At 34.3% G+C, this 24,325-nt stretch overlaps 1 protein-coding gene across 2 annotated transcripts in view; it reads left to right on the top strand.

Moving 5' to 3' along the window:
* Positions 1-24,325, top strand: part of LOC122434400 (probable ubiquitin carboxyl-terminal hydrolase FAF-X) — a 119,066-nt gene that overhangs the window by 84,170 nt on the left and 10,571 nt on the right. For both annotated transcript variants that reach the window (XM_043457724.1, XM_043457723.1), the window contains exons 30-40: positions 1,454-1,674; positions 3,421-3,611; positions 8,679-8,852; positions 11,238-11,379; positions 12,590-13,337; positions 13,633-13,756; positions 14,704-14,929; positions 15,426-15,555; positions 22,938-23,123; positions 23,519-23,739; positions 23,824-23,912. In XM_043457724.1, coding sequence (XP_043313659.1) covers positions 1,454-1,674; positions 3,421-3,611; positions 8,679-8,852; positions 11,238-11,379; positions 12,590-13,337; positions 13,633-13,756; positions 14,704-14,929; positions 15,426-15,555; positions 22,938-23,123; positions 23,519-23,739; positions 23,824-23,912 — 2,452 coding nt within the window. The remainder of the gene's footprint in view (positions 1-1,453; positions 1,675-3,420; positions 3,612-8,678; positions 8,853-11,237; positions 11,380-12,589; positions 13,338-13,632; positions 13,757-14,703; positions 14,930-15,425; positions 15,556-22,937; positions 23,124-23,518; positions 23,740-23,823; positions 23,913-24,325) is intronic.

Genomic DNA, 24,325 nt, shown 5'->3' with positions numbered 1-24,325 from the left:
GTTGCTGGGAAAGATTGAGGGCAGGAGGAGAAAGGTGCAGCAGAGGATGAGATGGTTAGGTAGCATCACCAAGCCAATGGACATGAGTTTGAGCAAACTTTGGGAGATAGTGAAGGACAGAGAAGCTTTGTGTGCTACAGTTCATGGAGTTGCAAAACTGGACACGACTGAGCAGCTGAACAACAACAACAATACTTTATGTAATCTATCTCCAGGTTAGTGACTGATGGTTGTTTTTGGTTATATGAGAAGTGGCAAGGGTTTTAAAGTATTTTACATTTCTCACAGATCTTTCAAGTATACGTTTGTTGAATTCTCAAAATAAAACTTGAGTGTAGCCAAAGCAGTTTTTACTTTTCCTTCATCACTGTATAAGGAAGGAAACATTCACTTGAAGTTTAAAGTTTTTGTGATGTGGAACTATAACTTGAAACTCACATGATATTAAGTCACTAACATGTAATTAATTACTTTATAATTTAATTATAAAATAGGGGAATTAAAATGGAAAATTGAAATACATGTATATAGTCACATGGTTTTTATTGTTTTGAATGACTTTATTGGGATATAATTTCAGTTGCATTGATTTTTTTTGTCTATTTTTAGTGTTTTGTAACCATCACCTAATCTAATTTCAAGACATTTTCCATTATCCCCAAAAGAATTTTTATGCCCTTCTGTAGTCATTCATCATCTTCAGCTTCTCTGTCCCTCCCACCACAGCCTTTAATTTAGTTGACCTCCTGTGAAGAGTTGACTTATTGGAAAAGACCACAGCTTTAGGCAGTACTAATTGTTTTCCTTATAAACAAGCTTATTCTGAATATGTTATAAAATATGTAATCACTTATAACTTGCTTCGTTCACTGAGCACCGTGTTCTTAGTGTTCCTCCATATTGTATTATATGTCAGCACTGTGTTCCTTTTTGTTGCTTTATACATATGGTAAGTTATCCATTTATCAGTTGGTGACATGTACATACTTTTAATCCAGTTTTTGGCTGTTATGAATAATGTTGTTATGAACATCCATGTGCGCATTTAATGTGGATGTGAATTTTCATTTTTTTAGAATAGACATCTTGGAGTAAAATTACAGAATCATTTGTAACTCCATAGAGAGCTGCCAAACTTTTTGCATGGTGGCTATCTCATTTTCATTTTAAAGTCCCACCAAGAGTGTTGAAAATTGTAGTACTTTTTATTGCCTATTTTTTTAATTTTTAAAATTATTATTCTTGGTATGAAATTGTAATGTTTCTCAATTTAAGATCTTGAAAGCAACTCAGCACTGTATAGTGGCACATACTGCTAAAATCATGTAGTCTCTTAATGTACTTTTCTTATGAAGGTAATGGAATTCTTGCTAATTTTAATTTGTAGTGCAACAAAGCTACCAGTGGACAGAAGCATAATTTTCATATTATAAGCATCTTTTTTTTCTTTTAGCTTGTGAAGCACTTACTGAGTGGGAATACCTACCACCTGTTGGACCCCGCCCACCAAAAGGATTTGTGGGACTCAAAAATGCTGGTGCTACTTGTTATATGAATTCTGTGATCCAGCAGTTATACATGATTCCTTCCATCAGGAATAGTATTCTTGCAATTGAAGGCACAGGTAGTGATATAGATGATGATATGTTTGGTGATGAGAAGCAGGACAGTGAAGTAAGTTTTAATTACAGTTTATTTCCTTTGTTGTTAACATCTTCATACTAGGTACCGTTTTTCTCTCTTAGAATTTTGTATATAGGACTAGTTTAAACTGCATTTGATAGAACAAGAATATCTGATCTCCTGTCTTCAGCACGTTATAGTGCTCATTTATCTAATAGACTTTAAGCTGCAGTTGATAATCTTTATTACACATTTTCTGTTTGTTTTTTGAAAGCAGCAGTTAATGTAATCATGTCTTGTGGGCCTTGGTAAGTACAAACGTGTAAAGTGATCGATATCTTCATTTAAAATAATGAGATTACATTTTCATTTTTTAACTTTTAAAAGTACATTATTCTATTTAATTGATTTCACTTACCATTTTATAATCTGATTATTCTTAAGATAGTTTAAATATTTTTGTCAAATAATGGCTTTTTCTTATAAGGAAACAAATTGGTCTGCTACTTTAAATCAAGCTAAGTATTAGGTAACAGAAATAGATAATCAGGCTACATATCAAGAGTATCCAATACAGAATGAAGTAATAGAAAAGTTAGGTTTTAGTAACTGCTTAGAGAAAGTGAAACTAAGATATGAACTTAAGTAAAGGAGTTTTGGTGATATTTATGTAGAATCAGTGGGTTTTTTGTTTTTGTTTTTTAAGTCTTTCACTTTTTCCTGTAAGTTTTTAGAAATTGAAAAGACAGAGTATTTCTAAATGTAGTGAATGCTTTTTTCCTCATTCCTGCGTTTCTAGCCTTTTCTTGCCAAGAATATTTTGGCTCTCAAGTAGTGGTCCATCACTTAGAGATATTTTGAAACATGTACCTTACTTTACTCTTCTCAGATAGGGTTAATCATTGGGATCTGATTAGGTTTACCTTTCTTAGAATCATCATATGGGGTGCACAGACCAATACTTGCTTAATAACCACTCTTTGAAAGAAAATTGGAATTTTAAATATCTAGTTCTATAGCCCATGTTACTGCTAGGATGCCAAGTTGAACATAAGAGATAGCGAAGTCATATACCCAAGAAGAAAATAAGGCAGAAAAAAATAGTAGAATCTCAAATGAGATAGCTACCATTGCTGCTTGATCCCTGTACTTTATGTGTCTCAGCCTTGCAGAATGGTTTTCTACCTGTTTACGAGTTTCTTTTCCTAGACTGTGAGCTTTTCAAGGGCAGAAACTGGGCGTTCACTTCTTTGTCATAAGCCTCAAACTTGGAACAAAGAGTATAAAAAAATACTCAGCTGTCTATAGAACAACTGAATTCTTTTTAGAGTGATAAAGACCTTTAGAACTCTGTCTCTGTTTCGGCCAAAGGTACTCTTAATTACTGTATTAAGTATTCATAATTCAGACCATATCACGTAATTTATCTCATGTAATCTGTGAAGAACATATTATCTCACAAGAAGAAACTGAATATTAGACTAAGTGACGTATATCCCCAAATGTTTTTATATAAAGCACTCACCTATCGCCAGTCCGTTCTACTCAAATCTTTGACTCATATACTATCTCTAGTGGATTTTATGGTTTTTAATGTTGTTATTATTATTTTGTAAATGTTAGTCCATCTGTGAGTTTGGGGGACAAGCACTAATATTATAAGATGAATTTTATGTGCTTTAGATACTCAATATAAAATACTACAAATCATTACTCATTTATTTGTATTTGTCTCAACTTATTTCACTATACTTTTAAAGTTAAATTAGGTCATCAGTGATATTTTTTGACCTTCAGAGTAATGTTGATCCCCGAGATGATGTATTTGGATACCCTCATCAATTTGAAGACAAACCAGCATTAAATAAAACAGAAGATAGGAAAGAGTACAATATTGGTGTTCTGAGACACCTTCAGGTTATCTTTGGTCATTTAGCTGCTTCCCGGCTACAGTACTATGTCCCCAGAGGATTTTGGAAACAGTTCAGGTAAATTATGGGTGAATGATGATTTTAGTTTTATTAAAACCTCAGTATACTAAGAGTAGGGGTGGGGGTTACCTTGTGTTGTTTGTTTTTTTGTTTGCTTGCAGTTAAGAATAATTTAGGGACTTTGCCCAGTGTGAAATTTGTTAATTGCATTTTGGTGCTGACTTCGGTGTGTTGTTTTCTTTTTTTTAGTGGTTTTTTTTTTTTTTTTGCCCCTGTATTTTTTAGGTTTCCAGGTCATATGGTCTGTCACACCTACTCAACTCTACTGTTACAACAAGAAAGCAACTATAAACAATATATAAATGAATAAGGTGTGGCTCTGTTAAACTCCTTTTTTATGGACACTGCAATCTCGAATTCATATTCTTTTCAGTTGTTATGAAATATTATTGGGTTTTTTTCCCTCCAGCCATTTAGTATATATAAAATCATTCTTAGCCCAGTGATGGTAGGTAGGCAATGGAGTTGACTTCACTCGTGAGCTTTATAACTAGGATTACAAGCCTTCAGCAGATTCAAGTATATTACTCCCTGTTTGTGAATGGACAGTCCTACTTCATACATGGTTTTATTTTCCTGGTGAAGATATAGACTATATATCTTTATAGATTGTGTATCTTTATAGACTGTGTATCTTTATGTTTATGATATGAAAGAGTCACTCAGCATAAAGAAAAGTGCCCATCAATTAAATAAATTTAAAATAATATCTACATCAGAACTGGGACAGAAACGGTTTCATTTTTTCTTGTATTTATGTTTATAAAGTAATCATGTAGTTTCCTAGCATCCTACTCAAGTGACCAATAAAATGTATTCTTTTTTATTTTAAAAGTTCAATTACATTTTGATCTGGTTTCTTTTTCACTAATTTTATCAAGACTTTGTATCACGCCCAGCTATGGCTGTTAACTAAATAGCACTAATCTCTGAATAGAGGAAGGCTACAGTCCTTTACAGGTGTTAAGACTTACTTTAGCACAGGACCTCCTAAGTGGTTGGAGGTGGGTAAGCAGAGGATTCATGTAACTTCTGGGTCACCTTGTGTTTCAGTCAGGAGAGTATTTTATATATACTAGGATATAAATTTTTTTAAAAGCTCATGAATTTGTAGTACCCCCATTATCTTTCAGTATAACTTTTATGTATTCCCCTCCAAAAGGAAATCCTCATGCCTATTAAAGAGTCAGATTAAGAGTGTATTCTCCAGGTTAAACTTTCAACTTAGGTCAAAAGAATTATTTGCCTTTATAATGTTTCCTACCAAATATGCACATTTCCTCTTTCAGTTCTTTCACCTCGCAAATGCATCTATCTTCTCTTTACATGTTACTGTACAGATTTTTATTAAAATCTTATTCTGTCAGTGACTGAAGATTTTTTTAACATTCTGGTCAACATTTCTGTTCTTATTCTTCCAGATTACTATATAATGAGCGTTCATCTTAAAATCTTTCATTCAGTTATTTGTATATGTGCAGGTATATGTAATTGTAGTTAGATAGCAAAACTGTATTACATGCATGTATGTATCTGTGTATTTCTACCTATAGGTGTAGCTAGATACATAGATACGTAGTTTTTTTCATTGTAACACAAAATTAAAATGTTTGTACTTTAATGTTCTAAATTATAATGTGTACTTAAATATGGTGTTTCTGATTTTTGCCTTTACAGTTATTCCCCCCATATAATGGTGGGAAACTCACAATTTCACTTTTGTATTATCTACAGTCTAGACACACACTATGTTCTCAATGTGTTTTTTTCCTTTTTGGCAAAGTTTGGGTAACATAAAATTAACCTTTGTAACAACCATTTGAAAGTTCAGTGGCACTTAACACAGTGAAAATGTACTATCACTAGTGTTATTATTGAGCTGTCTTGTTCCACAATATTCTTATCACCCAAAAGGAAATCCTCATGCCTGTTAAAGAGTCATTCCTCATCTCCCCTTCTTAAAACCCAGCATTCTTTATATGAATTTGCCTGTTTTGAATATGGCATTTGGGGACTAGTTTCTTTCTAAGCATATTTTAAACTGTGCCACTGTTTTAGCATGTATTGGAACTTCATTTAATAGCTAAATAATAATCCACTTTTTATGAATAATACACATTCTTTGTTATTCAATCATCAGTGGATGGATCTTTGGATGGTTTCTATCTTTTACCTGTTGTGGATAGTACTTCTGTGAACACTCATATCCTATAAGTTTTTGTATTTACATAAGTTTTCATTTCTTTTAGTATATATTTAAGAGGTGTATTTGGTGAATCATGTGGTAATTCTCTGTTTAACCTTTCGAGGAACCATTGGACTCTTCTCATCCTTTGTACCATTTTATTTTTTCACCAGCAGACTGTGAGGAGTGCAGATTTTCAACATTCATACTGATATATGTAGGGAGTTTGTGTTGTTTTGGTTTGTTTTTTTTGTTTTTAATGATTGCTTTTCTGTGCATGTTAAGTGATATATCCTTTATGTTTCAATTTGTATTTCTCTTTAATAACATTGAGCATCTTTTTATTTTTGACAGTTTATTTTGTTTTAGGGTACTTTGTATTCTGGTACACACTGTCTTTTTGTTGTTCTTTTACAAGAGTTCTTTATATAGTCATCATACTAGGTTTTTAGATAAATTACCTATAAACATATTCCCCCTACATTGTCTTTTTCCTTTTTTAGTAGTGTCTTTTGATGCAGAAAAATTTTTAATGAAATTCTTTTGACTCTAATTTATTAACTTTTATTATTGTAAAATTTGTAAAACATAAATATTTACCATTTTAAATGTCTTCAAGTATATAGTTCACTGACACCAGTTATGTACATTCACATTTGTATACCACTAGCTTTTTTCACCTTCCTAAAGTTGAAATTCTATATGCATTAATAATAATTCTCTATACTGATTTTTAGGTATTGATTTTAAGGATTTTAAAAATACTTACTTAGGACTATGTTAGATCTTCGTTGTGGCATATGGGATCTTTCATTGTAGTACACAGGCTTCAGTCTGGTTATGGCATGCAAGCTTCTGTAATTGTAGCACATGGACTTTGTTGCCCCATGGCATGTGTTGCCTTAGTTTCCCCACCAGGGTTTGAATTCTCATCCCCTATATTGCAAGGAAGTCCCAGTGTTGATTTTATAATCCTGCGACTTTGCTAAATTAACTAAATTCTAACAGTTTTTTGGTTGAATCTTTTGAATTTTCCAATTTGGATGTTTTATTTCTTGCGCTTGCCTAATTGGTCTGAGTAGAACTTCTAGTGCTATGCACCACAACTGCAGATACTTAAGCACCCTAGGGTGTGGGCTTCAATGAGAGAGGCCAGCACTCTGCAACTGGAGAGTATCCCCTGCTCATGGCAACTCAAGAAAGCCTGTCTGCAGCAGTGTAGACCCAGTATAGCGAGAAATAAAAGAATATTTCAAAATAAAGTTAATGCTGTAAATGAAAACTAAAGGAATGGAAAGGAATTCCCTGGCCACCTAATAGTTAGGATTTGATCTCTAACTGTCAAGGACCTAGGTTCAGTCCCTGGTTAAGGGACCAAAATCCCCCAAACTGCATGCCACAGCCAAGAAAAGTAAGAGGATGAAGGCATACCTTGCTAGGATGCAGAAAGTCTGGGTCACCTGTTGCTGGTATGAATGTAAAATAGTCAAATAGATAATTCTGCAGTTATCTCAGAATAAAATTAATTTTTAAAAAATCTTAAATGGTAGAAAAAGGTAACCCATAATCACTAATACGAAGAAAGTTAAAACAAAAATTTAGAACAAATTCAGGTAACTTCAAAAAACAGTAATTTCATTGGGTTCCTGTAAAACTTTAAAAATTTGATTTAAGAGGAAAAAGAGTCCAGAAGTCTGACTACTGACATAGTAGCATTGAGAAATTTGGTGTGAGAATTGGTATGATTTAGTATCTTAGGGGTGGTATTAATAATTGTTATACCATTGCCTGTGTTTGGTAAAGATCATATAGTTTGCTTCTAAAAGATGGAATGTTACTGTATATAAATTCAAAGTTATTTTAAAATTAGCAGCCAGTTTTTTAAATTGCAAAAGCACACCATACACCTAAAATAAACCTCCTTTGCAGGTTTAAATTTTTGCCTTGTCTTTTGGTAAAAATAAGTAAGTTTCTATTCTTTTACATTTGTTTGCGTGTGTACTAGCTGGTAAAAATTAGTGTTTCTCTTTTATGTGTGTGTGTGCATGCAAGCTAAGTCACTTTAGTCATGTCTAGCTGTAGACTATAGCTGACCAGGCTCCTCTGTCTATGGGATTTTTCCAGGCAAGAATATTGGGGTGGGTTGCCATGCCCTCCTCTGGGGGATCTTCTCAACCCAGGTATTGAACCTGCTTCTCTGACGACTCCTGTGTTGGCAGGCAGGGCTTTACCACAAGTGCCATCTGGGAAGCCCTTTCTTTTATGTAGGTTATTCTTTAAATGTTAAATTAGATGTTTTAGGTTTTCCAGTATGACTTGGCTTTTCATAGCAGTAGTTCTCATTTTGTGTACACATAAGTGATACTTTGATTTCTCTGAATTGGTTTGCTTAGGTTTAAAATCCATTCACCTTTCAGAAAATGCATTCACTGTAGAACAGAGCAAATCTTTGTTTTTTCTTCTGAAACAATCACTTGAGGAATAAATGGCTGTGAACTTTGCAGTATAGCACCAAAAATTTAAGCAGATTTAAATAACAAAGTAGTCATTACAAATTCTGTAAAACTTATATTCCACATAAATTCCATATAACATGAGACTTTTAATGTTAATGGTCTCTTAAATTCAGAATGCATGATTATACTGTTTCATAAAGCAGACAGCATTCTAAATGCTTGCTGCTATAGTATCAATTATAGTATGAGATTCTTTTACATTGCCACCCAATGCATAGTATGTACTGGTTTATTCCTACTTCCTATATAAAGGGATAAAGCCTCAGCTCACATTTCTAATGTCATTGTTATTTTTGCTGTTTAGAAAAATATAATAGTTTGGGAATAGAGAATACCTTTTGTTTTATTCTATTTTTCTCTTAGACTTTGGGGTGAGCCTGTTAATCTTCGTGAACAACATGATGCCTTAGAGTTTTTTAATTCTTTGGTGGATAGTTTAGATGAAGCTTTAAAAGCTTTAGGACATCCAGCTATGCTAAGTCAAGTCCTGGGAGGTTCCTTTGCTGATCAGAAGATTTGCCAGGGTTGCCCACATAGGTAAGTACTAGTTAACATTTTTAACACGTACTTTATATTGGTCTTTATTTTTTTAGTATTATCAATATAAATAAAATTTCCACCAGTGTTTGTTTATGGAAGCAGATAGGACCAATTATTAAATGCTATGGTATACCCAACTGTTGGGTGGGTGTTTTGTTTTCAGTGTTACTCAGTATCGTTATCTTTCTCTTACATAAATCTGTAGTTATTGTAAGGATACTTACCTGGTTGTTATAGTGAAAATAATAATTGAAATACAGTAACTTTAGGGAATTCCCTGGTGGCCCAGTGTAGTGAAGACTTTGCTCCCACTACAGGGGGTTACAGGATGAGTCCCTGTCAGGGAGCTAAGATCCTTCAAGCCACATATCACAGCAAAAAATTAAAACAATTGAATTTTTGCAAATGGTACCTGGCATATAGTAAACACCCATTGACTGTTAGTAGTTAATCTCCAGCATGCATCCTTGGGTGTTTGGAATTTGGTTAGTTACCCAACAAACCTTTTTAAATAAGTAAGTAAACAAAAATACAGTAAATTTAGAAAGTTAGTGATTAGTCTAGAGTAGTAGTTCATGTAGCAATTTTAAATTACCATTGATTATTACCATTCTTAAGATGTTAGATATATTTGCACATCTTTTTCTGTGTTTTGTAGCAGATTAGAAAAGATTAACTTATTACAGGTTCCTGATGAAAATAAGTAACTTTTGTTAATATTAATAATTCAGAAGGTTTAATGATGAATGCTTTTTTATGCCTGTTTTGGGAGTTTATTACACATTCACAGATACAGATATGAAATCCTTTCTCATACAAAAAAATGATAGTTTATCTAAAATTGTTCCGTAATTAGTTTGGAGTGAGTGAATAAAGCAGATATTTTTGAAACTAAGAAAATAAAGGTAAGGTCATATAAATGAGAAATTCTTTTTACAGTGCCATTCATTTGGAATATGGAGAGAGATTTGTTCACCTAGCATGAGCAGTTTGGATTCTTACAAAAGATATTTTACATTAGAGAACCAATAAAATCTAGCTCTTTGTCACCAATCAGTCCTCAAGTTTTTTTTACAGATTTTTCAGAATACTTGTAAATTCTTTTTCTCTGACGCATGTATCGTGCAAATGAAGTAACATTTCCAACAGGACTAGTTTTAGTATTTTAGACGTTTTAAGAGTATGTAAGCATTCCGAGTCTTTCTAGTATTACAGAACATTGGTTTTTTTAAGAGTGTACCAAACTGTGAATGAAGTCTGTTTATCCCCTAAGACCATTTTTCTCCTCCTTGGACAGGTTTCTGTCACAATATGAATATGTGTAATAAATACTTACATAGTGTACTTCCATTGTTTTGTCTTTCTGTACTATAAGCTTCTAAATATGAATGACTGTCTAAATCATAATATCCTCTGTGCTTTACACAGTGGGCTTTTTTTTTTTCTTGCCACGCCCATGGCTTGTGGAGTCTGTTTCCTGACCAGGGATTAAACCCAGGCCCTTGACAGTGAAAGCACAGGGTCTTAACCACTGGAACATTAGGGAATTCCCAGGCACTCTTTTTTTTTTTTTTTAATTTTTTTATTAGTTGGAGGCTAATTACTTCACAACATTTCAGTGGGTTTTGTCATACATTGATATGAATCAGCCATAGATTTACACTTATTCCCCATCCCGATCCCCCCTCCCATCTCCCTCTCCACCCGATTCCTCTGGGTCTTCCCAGTGCACCAGGCCCAAGCACTTGTCTCATGCATCCCACCTCCCAGGCACTCTTGATAGGTGGGTTGGATCAGTTGATTTACTGGTTGAGAGTATATGTTCAGAATTTATTAATACATCATTAGAAGTTTCTGAAAGCTGCTTTTGTAGAAAATCTTCACAATGTGGGTGGCTGACTCTTACCACGTTACTTAACCCACATTGTAAATTTTTTTACAGTTCTGTAGTTGTAAAAGTACATTGGATAGTTGAACTTGTATCATACCTTAGGCTGGCACTTGGCCTCTAAGTGCCTTAAACATTAGTTGCTATTTTATACTACATAAATAGAGGAACATTTAAAAATTCAGTTCATAAACAGCCTTTTTTTCTAAACCTGATGAACATTTACCTTTTCTCTCCTGTAAATAAGTACTGCTTAACACAGCTAGCAGTATAAAAAAAAATGTAAAGAACTTAAGCAGTGCGGTCAGAAAAACCTGTCTTTAAATCGTATTCTACCTAGTAAACTGAACTATATTCATCTCTTCACCATCACTACCACTCCCTCCCATTTCTGTATCTGTAAAATAGTGACAGATACGTGTCTTTAGCAGGCTTTTTTCTGAAAATAAGCAACAGAATAAATCCTTTTAATGTTTCTTAAATGATTTTTTCAGATATGAGTGTGAAGAATCTTTTACAACTCTGAATGTAGATATTAGAAATCACCAAAACCTTCTCGATTCTTTGGAACAGTATATCAAAGGCGATTTATTGGAAGGTGCAAATGCTTATCGTTGTGAAAAATGTGATAAAAAGGTATGTTTTGCTTATTTTTTAAGTAAATATGATTGCATTTAACATAACTGGGAGACGTCAAAGCTGTTTCAACCTCAGAGTTTACCTTTGCTGTTCTGTAATAGTAGTCAACATGATAACTGATTAAGAAAGATTGTCAGGGAAATGATACTGAAAGAAACCAATAATAAATTGAGAAAAGTCCTTTAAATTGGGTGATCAGGAAAGTGATTTTTTTTTCTTGCAGTTTAGAAGTTACGACAAGTTAACCTCACTGTTTCTTATAGATCAGGAAAGTGATTTTTTTTCTTGCAGTTTACAAAAGTCAGTAACTTTTCATTCTTTCCTGAATCCCGTAAGCATTGAATTCCTCAAACCTGAAGAGTTTCTAACAGAAAATATGTTTCCCCTTTCATATTCAGGCTTATTTTTCAACTCTAGAACAACTGTGTTAATTTTATTTGGTTATATCAGATTTTTAGAACAGCTTGGAGTTTAAAAAATCAGGTGTGATTGTAAAATCTCACCAACTAATTTTATTTAGGTGGCCACCTAAATAGCCTGTGGGATGAAATTATTGCATGTTTTTAAAAATACATACTCTTTTAAAAGTAGTTAATGTTTTTCTGGACTCCCTGTACCCTCTCATCTCCAAGTTACTTGCATTGCTTGAATTTTAACAGCATTAAAATTGTGGCCTCCAAAGCCATACCTATCCATATCTTTGATGCAGTTTTTGCTTGGGCAGTTTCTTCTTCCACAAGCTGCTCTTAATGCATGTGTTTTAAAGGAGTTTGGTAGCAGTGTTCCAAAAGATGGTGTGAATTAAATGCAGCATGGTAGTATGTTATCTGGCACTGCACTCTGTACATGTTAGTATGTTACTACTTATGTTATTTCTCCTGTTTGCTCATAGCAGATTCTACTCATTAGCATAAAAGTAAAGTAAAGAATTGAATCATGATCAATTAGCAGTGACAGTGGGAACCAGGTAGTCATTAGTTTTGTCTGTCACTATTATTTTTGTTTTGGTATCACTTTGCAACAGATGAGTGATTATATTTTTTTTGGTTTGCCGTAAATATTTTTAAAAAGTCAGTGATAGTGGATAATTATGTTTATTATCATTTGTAAATTTAGCTGATCATAAATTTTAAATTATACTATTATAAAGTTTTTTGTTTTATTATTTTGTAGAAGAACATTCAATTATATTTAATATTTATTGTAGGTTGATACAGTAAAACGGTTGCTAATTAAAAAATTGCCTCCTGTTCTTGCTATTCAATTGAAACGTTTTGACTATGACTGGGAAAGAGAATGTGCAATTAAATTCAATGATTACTTTGAATTTCCACGAGAGCTGGACATGGAACCTTACACAGTACCAGGTGTTGCAAGGCTGGAAGGAGATAATGTAAACCCAGAGAGTCAGTTGATGGAACAGAATGAACAGTCTGGAAGTGATACAGCTGGAAACACGAAATACAGACTTGTGGGGGTGCTTGTTCACAGTGGTCAAGCAAGTGGTGGACATTATTACTCCTACATCATTCAGAGGAATGGCAAAGATGGTGACAGAAATCGCTGGTATAAATTTGATGATGGAGATGTAACAGAATGTAAAATGGATGATGATGAAGAAATGAAAAATCAGTGTTTTGGTGGAGAGTACATGGGAGAAGTATTTGATCATATGATGAAACGCATGTCATACAGAAGACAGAAAAGATGGTGGAATGCTTATATACTGTTTTATGAGCGAATGGACACAATAGACCAAGAAGATGAAATGATAAGATGCATATCAGAGCTAACTATCACAAAATCCCATCCGATTATGTCACCAGCCATTGAGAGAAGTGTGCGAAAACAAAATGTGCAATTCATGCATAACCGAATGCAGTACAGCTTAGAATATTTTCAGTTTGTGAAAAAATTGCTTACATGTAATGGTATTTACTTAAACCCTGCTCCAGGTAAGTTTTTTCCATTAAGTTATTTAGACTCATTTTAATTTAAATGTGTCAGCATATTCAGTGCCAGTTAATTAAGTTACCCATACTTTTCAATAGTGATAGTCAGTATCTGGAGACAGAAAAACTTGAACTTAGAATTTTGACCAAGCATTAGTTTGAAACGTGGATTGGTTAAGTGCCGAGGTAAGCGCTAAAGATTATTTTTAGCTAAGGTTTTAAAAAAAAAAACACAGCATTTATTTAAGCACTTTTAGGCAAAGAGTGTGTTTGATTGTTAATATGCTTTTTATTGAAGGACAAGATCACTTATTGCCTGAAGCCGAAGAAATTACCATGATTAGCATTCAGCTTGGAGCTAGGTTCCTTTTTACCACTGGATTTCACACCAAGAAAATAGTCCGTGGCCCTGCCAGTGATTGGTACATGGCTTTCATTTTATTTACTTTGTACTTAGAGTTGGTAAAGTTCATGATTAGATTGCTTTTTCTCCTGACTGTGGGAATCATTTCAAATTTTAAATATAACATAAAAGTCTTGATAGTAGTGTTGAGAGAAATTGTCTATTTAAAATGCTTGTTAAGTCTTTGCTATTTGGATTCTGGCTTACGTTTAAAAAGCTAGAGGAATTTTAAAAGATTGTATGTTAAGCTTGGGCTTCCCTAGTGGCTCAGTGGTAAAGAATCTGCCTGCCAATCTGCCTGCTGATGCAGAGTCAAACCCATTCAGGTGGGGTTCGATCCTTGGGTGGGGAAGACCACTGGAGAAGAAAATGGCAGCCTACTTCAGGATTCTTGTGGAAAAATTCTATGGACATAGGAGCCTGGATGGCTGCCGTCCATGGGGTTGCAAGGAGTCGGACACAATTGAGCAGCTAAATAACAATAATAGCTTAAGTTTATATTTATAAAGGTATGGAAGACACTATAACACCCACCTTAATATGATAACTGTTCATAGCATCTCAGATTAGAAAATGTTAAGGAGATATCACTAGGTCAAAAAGAGATTATTAAATAGATTTGCATTCCCCTGCATACACAGTTCTCATTAATTTCATTTTGTGACTCTGGGAGTAGAAAAGTCAGAGGGCTGGTATTCGTATTAAAACCAACTGTGACTGGGTATTCCCTGACAGTCCAGTGATTAGGACTCCGTGTTTGCATTGTGAAGTGCCAGGGTTCAGTCACTAGTCAGAATTAAGATCCCACAAGCTGCTTGGTGTGCCCCCCTCCCTCTCCCCACCCCCCAAAACCCAAGATTATTAATTGTAGAGATCTTTCCTCTTTATTTGGTTCATACCAACCTGTTCACTATAGTAATCAAAATGGGGCCACATGTTGAAAATTTATTTATTTTTCTTTTTCAGGTATGATGCATTGTGCATTCTGCTCCGTCATAGCAAGAATGTACGTTTTTGGTTTGCTCATAATGTGCTTTTCAGTGTTTCAAATCGTTTCTCTGAATATCTTCTGGAGTGCCCTAGTGCTGAAGTGAGAGGTGCATTTGCAAAACTTATAGTATTTCTTGCACATTTTTCTTTGCAAGATGGGCCTTGTCCTTCATCTTTCACATCTCCAGGACCTTCTAGTCAGGTAATTGAAAGGTTTGCTTCAATTATGAAATGCTTAAACGTAACTTATCTTTTCTTCCAGATGAAATTAATAAACATGCATTGCTTGAGATATGTACTGTATGTGAAGGTACATACATATTATTGGATTCATTAAAATTGTTTCACAGTGAGGTATGGTAATTATTAGGTACTTAAAAATAGTAGGAAAATTTCTTCCATTCAGTTATTTGAGGCTCTGTACTACATTTTCAGTTAATGTTAATTTTATAAAGGCTGAGTGTTTTTGGTGACTACATTTTTAGCGTAAAGCTACACATTGTTTTTATTTTATTACTCTCTAACACTTAGAATATAAAACATCTGATAGGAAATCTATCCAGCTCTTCCTCTCTGAAAAAGGAAATGTGTTTAATAAATTTCTGTGTGATACTTCTGTGAACATACCCTTTTAATGCAAATAGAAGTATACTATTCTGTATCTTGTTGCTGATAAAACAATAAATTATGTTTCACAGGCATGTGACAATTTAAGTTTGAGTGATCATCTCCTAAGAGCAGTATTAAATCTCCTGAGAAGGGAAGTGTCTGAACATGGTCGTCATTTACAGCAGTATTTCAATCTGTTTGTCATGTATGCCAATTTAGGTAAGAATTTCATGATTCTTTATAATGTGTTATTTTGTATTAACATAGCAAGTGATGAAATCATTTATTGCAGTGTTGAGAACTAATCTTATATAAAATACAAGCAGTATTCTATGTTTATCCTTGAAATCCTTTGCAGATTTTTTTGTATGATTTTTTTTCCTTAAGATTGAGTTTTTTATTTTTTGCTGTACTGGGTTTTCTTTGCTGCATGGGCTTTCTCTTTCTAGTTGCTGTGAGCAGAGGCTATTATCTAGTTGTGGTATGCAGGCTTCTCATTGTGGTGGCTTCTGTTGTTATGGAATAGGGGATCCAGGGTGCCCAGGCATCAGTAGTTGCAGCAAATGGGCTCAGTAGTTGTAGTTCTGGGGTTTAAAGCACAGGCTTAATAGTTGTAGTACATGGGCTTAGTTGCTCTGTGGTATGTGAGATTCTTCTAGAGCAGAGATTGAACCTCTCTTCACCACTGAGCAGTCTCGGAAGCTCATGTATAACTTTTTAATGGCATTACTCTGGTTGTATTCTAAGGTAATTTATGCTCTTACTGTCTCAGTAGTCTTTAAGGTCATAGATTATATTCATGTTTTATCTTAAATCTGGCTTTAAAAAACTACTCTTTCCCAAACCACATCTCATGCTATCTGAATCAGAATTCCTAGGACTAGGAAAAGAAATCTGTATTTTCTGAAGGAGTGCAAGTAGTTGTACCTTTCAGGTTTAAGAATCACTTTCCAAACAAGTTGGCCTATTGTGCATATATTTTGGTTAAAATAAATTGAAATCCATGAAAGTGTATGTAGTTGTTTACTTAAAACTTCTTCTCTTTAAGTCAATACCAGTTAGTAAATATCATTTTCAATATATCCTTTTTAGAATAGCCTACTTTTTTTCTGAATGGTCTAGTGGTTTCCCCCACTTCCTTCAATTTAAGTCTGAATTTGGTAATAAGGTATTCATGATCTGAGCCACAGTCAGCTCCCGGTCTTATTTTTGCTGACAGTATAGAGCTTCTCCATTTTTGGCTGTAAGCAGTATAATCAATCTAATTTTGGTGTTGACTCTCTGGTGATGTCCATGTGTAGAATCTTCTGTTGTGTTGTTGGAAGAGGGTATTTGCTATATGACCAATGTGTTCTCTTGGCAGAACTTTATTAGCCTTTGCCCTTCTTTATTCTGTACTCTTAATGCCAAACTTGCCTGTTACTCCAGGTGTTTCTTGACTTCCTACTTTTGCATTTCAGTCCCCTATAATGAAAAGGACATCTTTTTTGGCTATTAATTCCAGAAGGTCTTGTAGGTCTTCACAGAATTGTTCAGCTTCAGCTTCTTCAGCATTACTGGTCAGGGCATAGACTTGGATTACCATGATAGTGAATGGTTTGCCTTGGAAACAAACAGAGATCATTCTGTCATTTTTGTGACTTCATCAAAGTACTGTATTTCAGACTCTTTTGTTAACTGTGATGGCTACTCCATTTCTTCTAAGGGATTGTTGCCCACAGTTGTAGATACAATGGTCATCTGAGTTAAATTCACCCATTCTAGTCTTTCTTAGTTCGCTGATTCCTAAAATGTCGACATTCACTCTTGCCATCTCCTGTTTGATCACTTCCAATTTGCCTGCATTCATGGACCTAACATTCCAGGTTCCTATGCAGTATTGCTCTTTACAGCGTCGGATCTTTCTTCCGTTACCAGTCACATCCACACCTGGGTGTTGTTTTTGCTTTGGCTCCATCACTTCATTCTTTCTGGAGTTATTTCTCTACTGATGTCCAGTAGTATATTGGGCACCTACTGAGCTTGGGAGTTCATCTTTCAGTGTCCTATCTTTTTGCCTTTTCACACTGTTCATAGGATTCTCAAGGCAAGAATACTGAAGTGGTTTGCCACCTGATGTGAAGAGGTGATTCATTTGAAAAGACCCTAATGCTGGGAAAGATTGAAGGCAGGGGCAGAAGGGAACGACAGAGGATGAGTTGGTTGGATGGCATCACCGACTCAATGGGCATGAGTTTGAGTAAACTCTGGGAGTTGGTGATGGACAGGGAGGCCTGATACGCTGCAGTCCATGGGGTCACAAAGAGTCAGACATGACTGAGCGACTGAAGTTAACTTTTTTCCTAACACCAATTCACTTCTTTTTGGTGGTTATAGAATGCTTACCTTAAGAGTGTGGAAGGGAGAGGATATAGGTGTACATAACAGCTGATTCACATTGATGTACAACAGAAATTAACATAATGTTATAATCTATTATATTCCAATAGATTTTCTTGTCTGGCTGTCTAGGAGACTGGAAAACTCTTTTGATGGAGACTTTGCATGGTAGCAGTGAATCAGTTTTGAGGATACATTGAGCCAAGAATACATAAATATTTTTTGTGATATTTTCATTATTAATTTAGGTTATTGTTTACTAAGAGAGGAAGGAGAACCAATTTTTTTTGAAGTATAATTGTGTATAAGTTACAGGCATAAGGATAGTAATTCACAATTTTTAAAGGTTATATTCCATTTTTAGTTAATACACAATATTGGCTATATTCCCTGAGTTGTACAATATATCCTTATATGGTAGGTTATCCCTCTTCCTTCCCTAACTCTGTATTGCTCCTCCTCCTTTCCTTCTCTGCAGTGATAAGCACTAGCTTATTTTTTGTATCTGTGAATCAGATTCTTTTTGTTACATTCACTAGTTTCTTTTGGATTCCAATATGAATGAGATCATACACTATTTGTCTTTTTCTGGCTTATTTCACTTAGCATAATGCTCTCCAAGTGGATATATATTGTTGTAGAAGGCATTATTTTATTTCATTCTCTTTTATAGCTGAGCAGTTTTTCATTGTAGAGATATACCACATCTTCTTTATCCATCTATCCATGGACATTTTGGTTGTTTCCATGTCCTGGCTTCTGTAAATAGCGCTTCAATGAACTTGACATGTCTTTTCCAATTACAGTTTTCTCTCTGTAGATGTCCAGGAGTGGGATTGCTAGATAATATGGTCATTCTGTTTTTCAAAGTTTTTAAGAACCTCCGTGCTGTTCTCCATAGTGGCTGTATCACATTACATTCCCAGTGATAGTGCAGGAGGGTTTATTTATTCTATTTTGCTTAATTTCTTAATTGTGGTATCCTAGTTGTTTCAGATGGAACCTTTCATTGTAGCACACACGGTCTGTAGTTGTAGTGAACGGGCTCAGTAGTTTTGTCTCACAGGCTTAGTTGCTTCACAGCATGTGGGAGTCTTAGTTCCCCAACAAGGGATGGAACCTGCATTCCCTGCATAGTGAGGTAGGTTCTTAACCACTGAATCACCAGGGACGTCCCAGCCCATTTCTTAATTGGGTTGTGGTTTTTGATGTTGAGTCATATGAACTGTATTTTGAACCCCTTACTGGTCATACCATTTGTAAGTTTTCTCCCATTCAGTAGGTTGTCTTTTTTTTTGTGGATGATTTCCTTTGTTGTGTGTTTAACTTTAAGTCCCCTCATTTGTTTTTGCTTTTGTTTCATTTCTTTTAGGAGATGGATCCAAAAACGTGTTGGTATGATTTATGTTGGTGTTCTACCTTTGTATTCCACTGATTTTGTAGTATTTGGTCTTATATCGAGGCCTTAAACCATTTTATTTTTGTATAATGGTTTTAGAGAATGTTCTGCTATCATTCTTCTGCATGTAACTATCTAGTTTTCCCAGCACCTCTGTTGAAGAGACTGTTTTAAAAAGAGTAAATTTGTTATCAGTCCAGTTAGAAAACTTGAATGGTTTAGACATTGGTGCACCAGCAGCTTAGAGTTATTAATTTTTTATTACATTTTTGAGATGTAGTCTAGTTAAAAGTTGTATGGTCCTAATATATATTGCTTGTATATGTTGTTTATGAGGAGTTGATTCAAGTAATTGCAGAGCATTTTGAATAACTTCTTTTTAATCTCAGTTACCTTCTGTCCAGAAAATAAGTTTTGTACCCAAGCTTTCCTCTTTAAAGTATTACCTGTTTGGATTTGTTACTCAGCTTTTAATTTGTGATCCTTTAGATAGGAAGACTATTCTTTTAATTCTCCTTTTTCTTACTATCTTACATAGTTTATTTTAATTTGTGGTGTCTTATCAGTGACTAAGATTCTTAGATCTTATAGTTAACAAGGAAGGAAATTACAACAGAAACAAGCATAAGTGAAATTCCATTTTCTAGTCCTGTTTTTTAAATGCAAAATGCCAGATTTAAGAATGAACTAAAAGTCTATTTTGTTTCCATTTTAGATATTGCCTGTTCAGAAATCACTCATCATTGGTCCGTATTATGTTTGTCGTTTTCATTGCCACAAATAAGTATATTGATTGATAGTTTCATCTTGGTTCAAATCAAATTTTACCAAAAAGTGTGTCATAATAGCCAGTTTATGAAAAAGCTTTTTTTTTTAACAGTTTTTTGATTTTCTGATAAAACACTGTAGACCTGTCTTCACTGTGGTTTAGTCCAGCAATAGTAAAGAATGTTAATGGGATACAAAGTGTTAGGATACACAAAGAAAATATCAGGTGCACATTTGAGCAAGTATCTAACCTACATTTATAGAGTAAGAAATGAATTGCTGGAGAAAATGATACAGGAGATTTGTAAACAGAGTTCACAGTAAATGCAAAGATTTTGCGTGACGTAACAGCCCATTGGACAATATGAAAGTTTTTCTCAGGTGTCTTGATATAGTGAAAGACATTGAGATAAATACCAGACCTCTACTCCTTTGGCAGGTCTTTTTTTAGAAAAATTTGTTTATTTAATTGGAGGCTTACTTGACAACATTGTAGTGGTTTTTGCTATACATTGACATGAATCAGCCACGGGTGTACATGTGTCCCACATCCTGAACCTCTCTCCCACCTCCCTCCCCATCCCATCCCCCTGGGTTGTCTCAGTGCACTGGGTTTGAGTGCCCTGTTTCATGCATCAAACTTGGACTGCTCATCTATTTCACATATGGTAATAGACATGTTTCAATGCTGTTCTCTCATATCATCGCACCCTTGCCTTCTCCCACAGAGTCCAAAAGTTTGTTTTTTATATGTGTCTCTTTTGGTGTCAACACATACAGGGTTGTTGTTACTGTTTTTCTAAATTTCATATATATGCATTAATATACTGTATTCGTGTTTTTCCTTCTGACTTACTTCGCTCTGTATAATAGGCTCCAGTTTCATTCACCTATTAGAACTGATCCAAATGCGTTCTTTTTAAAAAGCTGAGTAATATTCCATTGTGTATATGTACCACAGCTTTCTTATCCATTTGTCTGCCAGTGAACATGTAGGTTGCTTCCATGTCCTAGCTATTGTAAACAGCGCTGCAATGAACATTGGAGTTCACATATATCTTTGAATTCTGGTTTCCTCGGTGTGTATGCCCAGCAGTAGGATTGCTGGGTCATATGGCAGATCCGTTTACAGTTTTTCAAACAATCTCCACACTCTTCTTGACAGTGTCTGTATTAGTTTGCATTCCCAGCAGCAGTGTAAGAGGGGTCCCTTTTCTCCACACCCTCTTCAGCATTTATTGTTTGTAGACTTTTTGATAGCACTATTCTGACCTCCTGTTTGTGGTTTTAATTTGCATTTCTCTGATAATGAGTGATGTTGAGCATCTTTTCATATTTGGTTAGCCATCTGTATGTCTTCTTTGGAGAAATGTCTGTTTAGTTCTTTGGCCCACTCTTTGATTGGGTCATTTATTTTTCTGGTATTGACTGCATGAGGTGTTTGTATACTTCTGAGATTAATTTTTTGTCAATTGCTTTGTTTGCTATTATTTTCTCCTACTCTGAAGGCTGTCTTTTTACTTTGCTTGTAGTTTCCTTGGTTGTGCAAAAGGTTTTAAGCTTAAGTCCCATTTGTTTATTTTTTCTTTAATTTCCATTACTCTGGGAGGTGGGTCATAGAGGACCTTGCTGTGATTTATGTCAGAGTGTTTTGCCTATGTTTTCCTCGAGTTTTATAGTTTTTGTTTATTTAGATCTTTAATCCATTTTGAGTTTCTTTTTGTGTATGGTTTTAGAAAGTGTTCTAGTTTCATTCTTTTAGAGGTGGTTGACAAGTTTTCCCAGCACCACTTGTTAGAGAAATTGTCCATTGTATATTTTGTTTTGGCAGGTCTTGTAACAGAGTCTGCAGGTTACTGTGAGGGCACTGAGAGTCGTCATAACATTGTTAATGAGGTTCACCTTAGAAAGAGTGTACTGGCTGAAGACTACAATGGATTGTAATGGTACAAGACTAGAGATTGTAATATAATGATATGTAGATAGAGATCATTATTGCCCACATATTATGGAATTGGCAATGAAAGATACACTTGGAATATTCAGGAGTTTTTAATGAGAGCATAACAGATCTCGGTGATTACATATTTGAGTGAATGGAGCAGGGAAAAGACCTAAGTTCAGAGTTTGTCTTCAGGAACTGAGAGAAGACTGTTGCCATTTACTGAAGAGGAAACCTAGTTGGAGGGACCTATCTGAGCCAACAAATTTTAAAGGCCTGTTGCACAGCTTACTGAAGAAGTCCAATAAACATTGAGATATATACATGCAAAATTTGGAATCATCCTTATGTATGCAAACTTACAGATTTAGCTACAAAAGAGTAGTTAGTAATAGAAGATAGTGTAGAATGAGAACTTTGGAGAAAACCAACTTCTAAACCTAGGGGGAGAAAAAGAATCCGCAATTAATAGCAAGAAATAGAAAGCGGAGAAAATAAGAAAAAACCATGGAAGGTGAGAAGAAATAAAAAATGAAGGTGAGAGAATCCAGGTAAAAGATTCAAGAACAAAGAAACAGTTGAATTTGAGAACTGTTTTTTACCTTTAAACCTGAATGAGATTCAAACCTAATTCAAACCTAATTAGGAGAGAAACTGAGTGGATAAATTAGGGGAAAAAGCAATAGGAAATAGGCCTTTTTCCCCAAAAAGATTTTTTTAGAGTGGGAAAAAATAGATTACAAAAGAGATGTTATTTCTCATTTAGGAGTTTCTGTCTTTGTCATCTACCTTATTGTCATGAGAAATACTATTTAGTCTCTTCTGGTCACTTTAGATTCTGTGAAGTGTACTTTTCTCTAGTATAATTGTAATATCAGAGACATGTCACTATGTCATAGTAGGGATAGTTAAATTTAGCTTAAGTAAATCAATGTATTTTCTGTTCCATCTGTATTCTATATGTATTTCTGCAGTCTAATGAAAAGAGATGAACTTTAGTCATAAAAATTATGGGCAGCCGTATTACATAATTATTTAGTAAAGCAGCACTTGCTATTCTTACTATTCTTGCTTTTGTTTTTGATAAACATTCTTCTTCTCCCTTTTTAATAGGTATGGCAGAAAAGACACAGCTTCTGAAATTGAGTGTACCTGCTACCTTTATGCTTGTGTCTTTAGATGAGGGGCCAGGTCCTCCAATCAAATATCAGTATGCAGAATTAGGCAAGTTATACTCAGTAGTGTCTCAACTGATCCGCTGTTGCAATGTCTCATCGAGAATGCAATCTTCAATCAATGGTAAAGTAATATGTCCTGTTATTTATAATAGTTTAAAAATAATGGTAGACTTCTGTAGTATTTAATTAAAATTCTGAAATTTATAAAATGAGATTATATGCTTTAGTATATTTATTTATAACTAGCTTTTTTACGAGTTTGAGACCTTTTACAAAATTCACCACCTGCTGTAATAAAATTAGTAGGGTTGAAATGATTTAAGAATTTTAACTTTAATTTTTTTTTGTCTTCAGTATCAGCATTTATATTTTTGCATCTTATCATCTTAGTATATCCTACCATTATGAGTGTTTGTGTTTAGAGCACTTAATTCATTTTTTTTTTAAATAAAAATTGAGTATTACAGTTTTGCAAAGGCATCTATTGGCTGTTCATTGATGACAAATCTGTTCTAGGTAATCCCCCTCTTCCCAATCCTTTCGGTGACCCTAACTTATCACAGCCTATAATGCCAGTTCAGCAGAATGTGGCAGACATTTTATTTGTGAGAACAAGCTATGTGAAGAAAATTATTGAAGACTGCAGTAACTCAGAGGAAACCATCAAATTACTTCGTTTTTGCTGCTGGGAGAATCCTCAGTTCTCATCTACAGTCCTCAGTGAACTACTGTGGCAGGTTAAAGAAAAATAAACATTCATATGCCTATAATTTGATTAGTCTTTTAAATAAGAAATTCAATTATGTCCCATCCGTTTTTAGGTTGCATATTCATACACCTATGAACTTCGGCCATATTTGGATCTACTTCTGCAGATTTTACTGATAGAGGATTCCTGGCAGGCTCACAGGTGGATACACTTTTTGCTACCAAAATAATGATAATATTGTAGATTCTAAAAACAAGCTGAAATTGTTATTAACCAAATATAATTTTACTTCTTGAATCTCTTAAAAATACATAGTAGCACAATGCATGAAATATTTCCCCATCATAGTTTTATTTATTATTTTCTCTTAAAACCGCAGTTTTATGTTTATTAGTAGTTTTTTTTGCTTCCACTTAATGCTTTTTATTTTTTTTTTTAACTAAAACTGAGTAATGTAAGCTTTTCATGAATTGTTAAATTCTGTCAATGTAGAAAAATAATAATCATTTATTACATGTTTTTAAATTCATTACACTAAGTAACATTTAGTTATCTAACAATAATCCTTGCCTGTTGGAAGTTTTATTACTATATTTGGGGTCAAGAGTAATGTT

The sequence above is a fragment of the Cervus canadensis genome, chromosome X (assembly GCF_019320065.1).
Source record: "Cervus canadensis isolate Bull #8, Minnesota chromosome X, ASM1932006v1, whole genome shotgun sequence".
NCBI classification, from domain to species: Eukaryota; Metazoa; Chordata; class Mammalia; order Artiodactyla; family Cervidae; genus Cervus; species Cervus canadensis.
The sequence above is the reverse complement of the archived record's forward strand: the minus strand, read 5'-3'. Positions and strand labels throughout refer to the sequence as shown.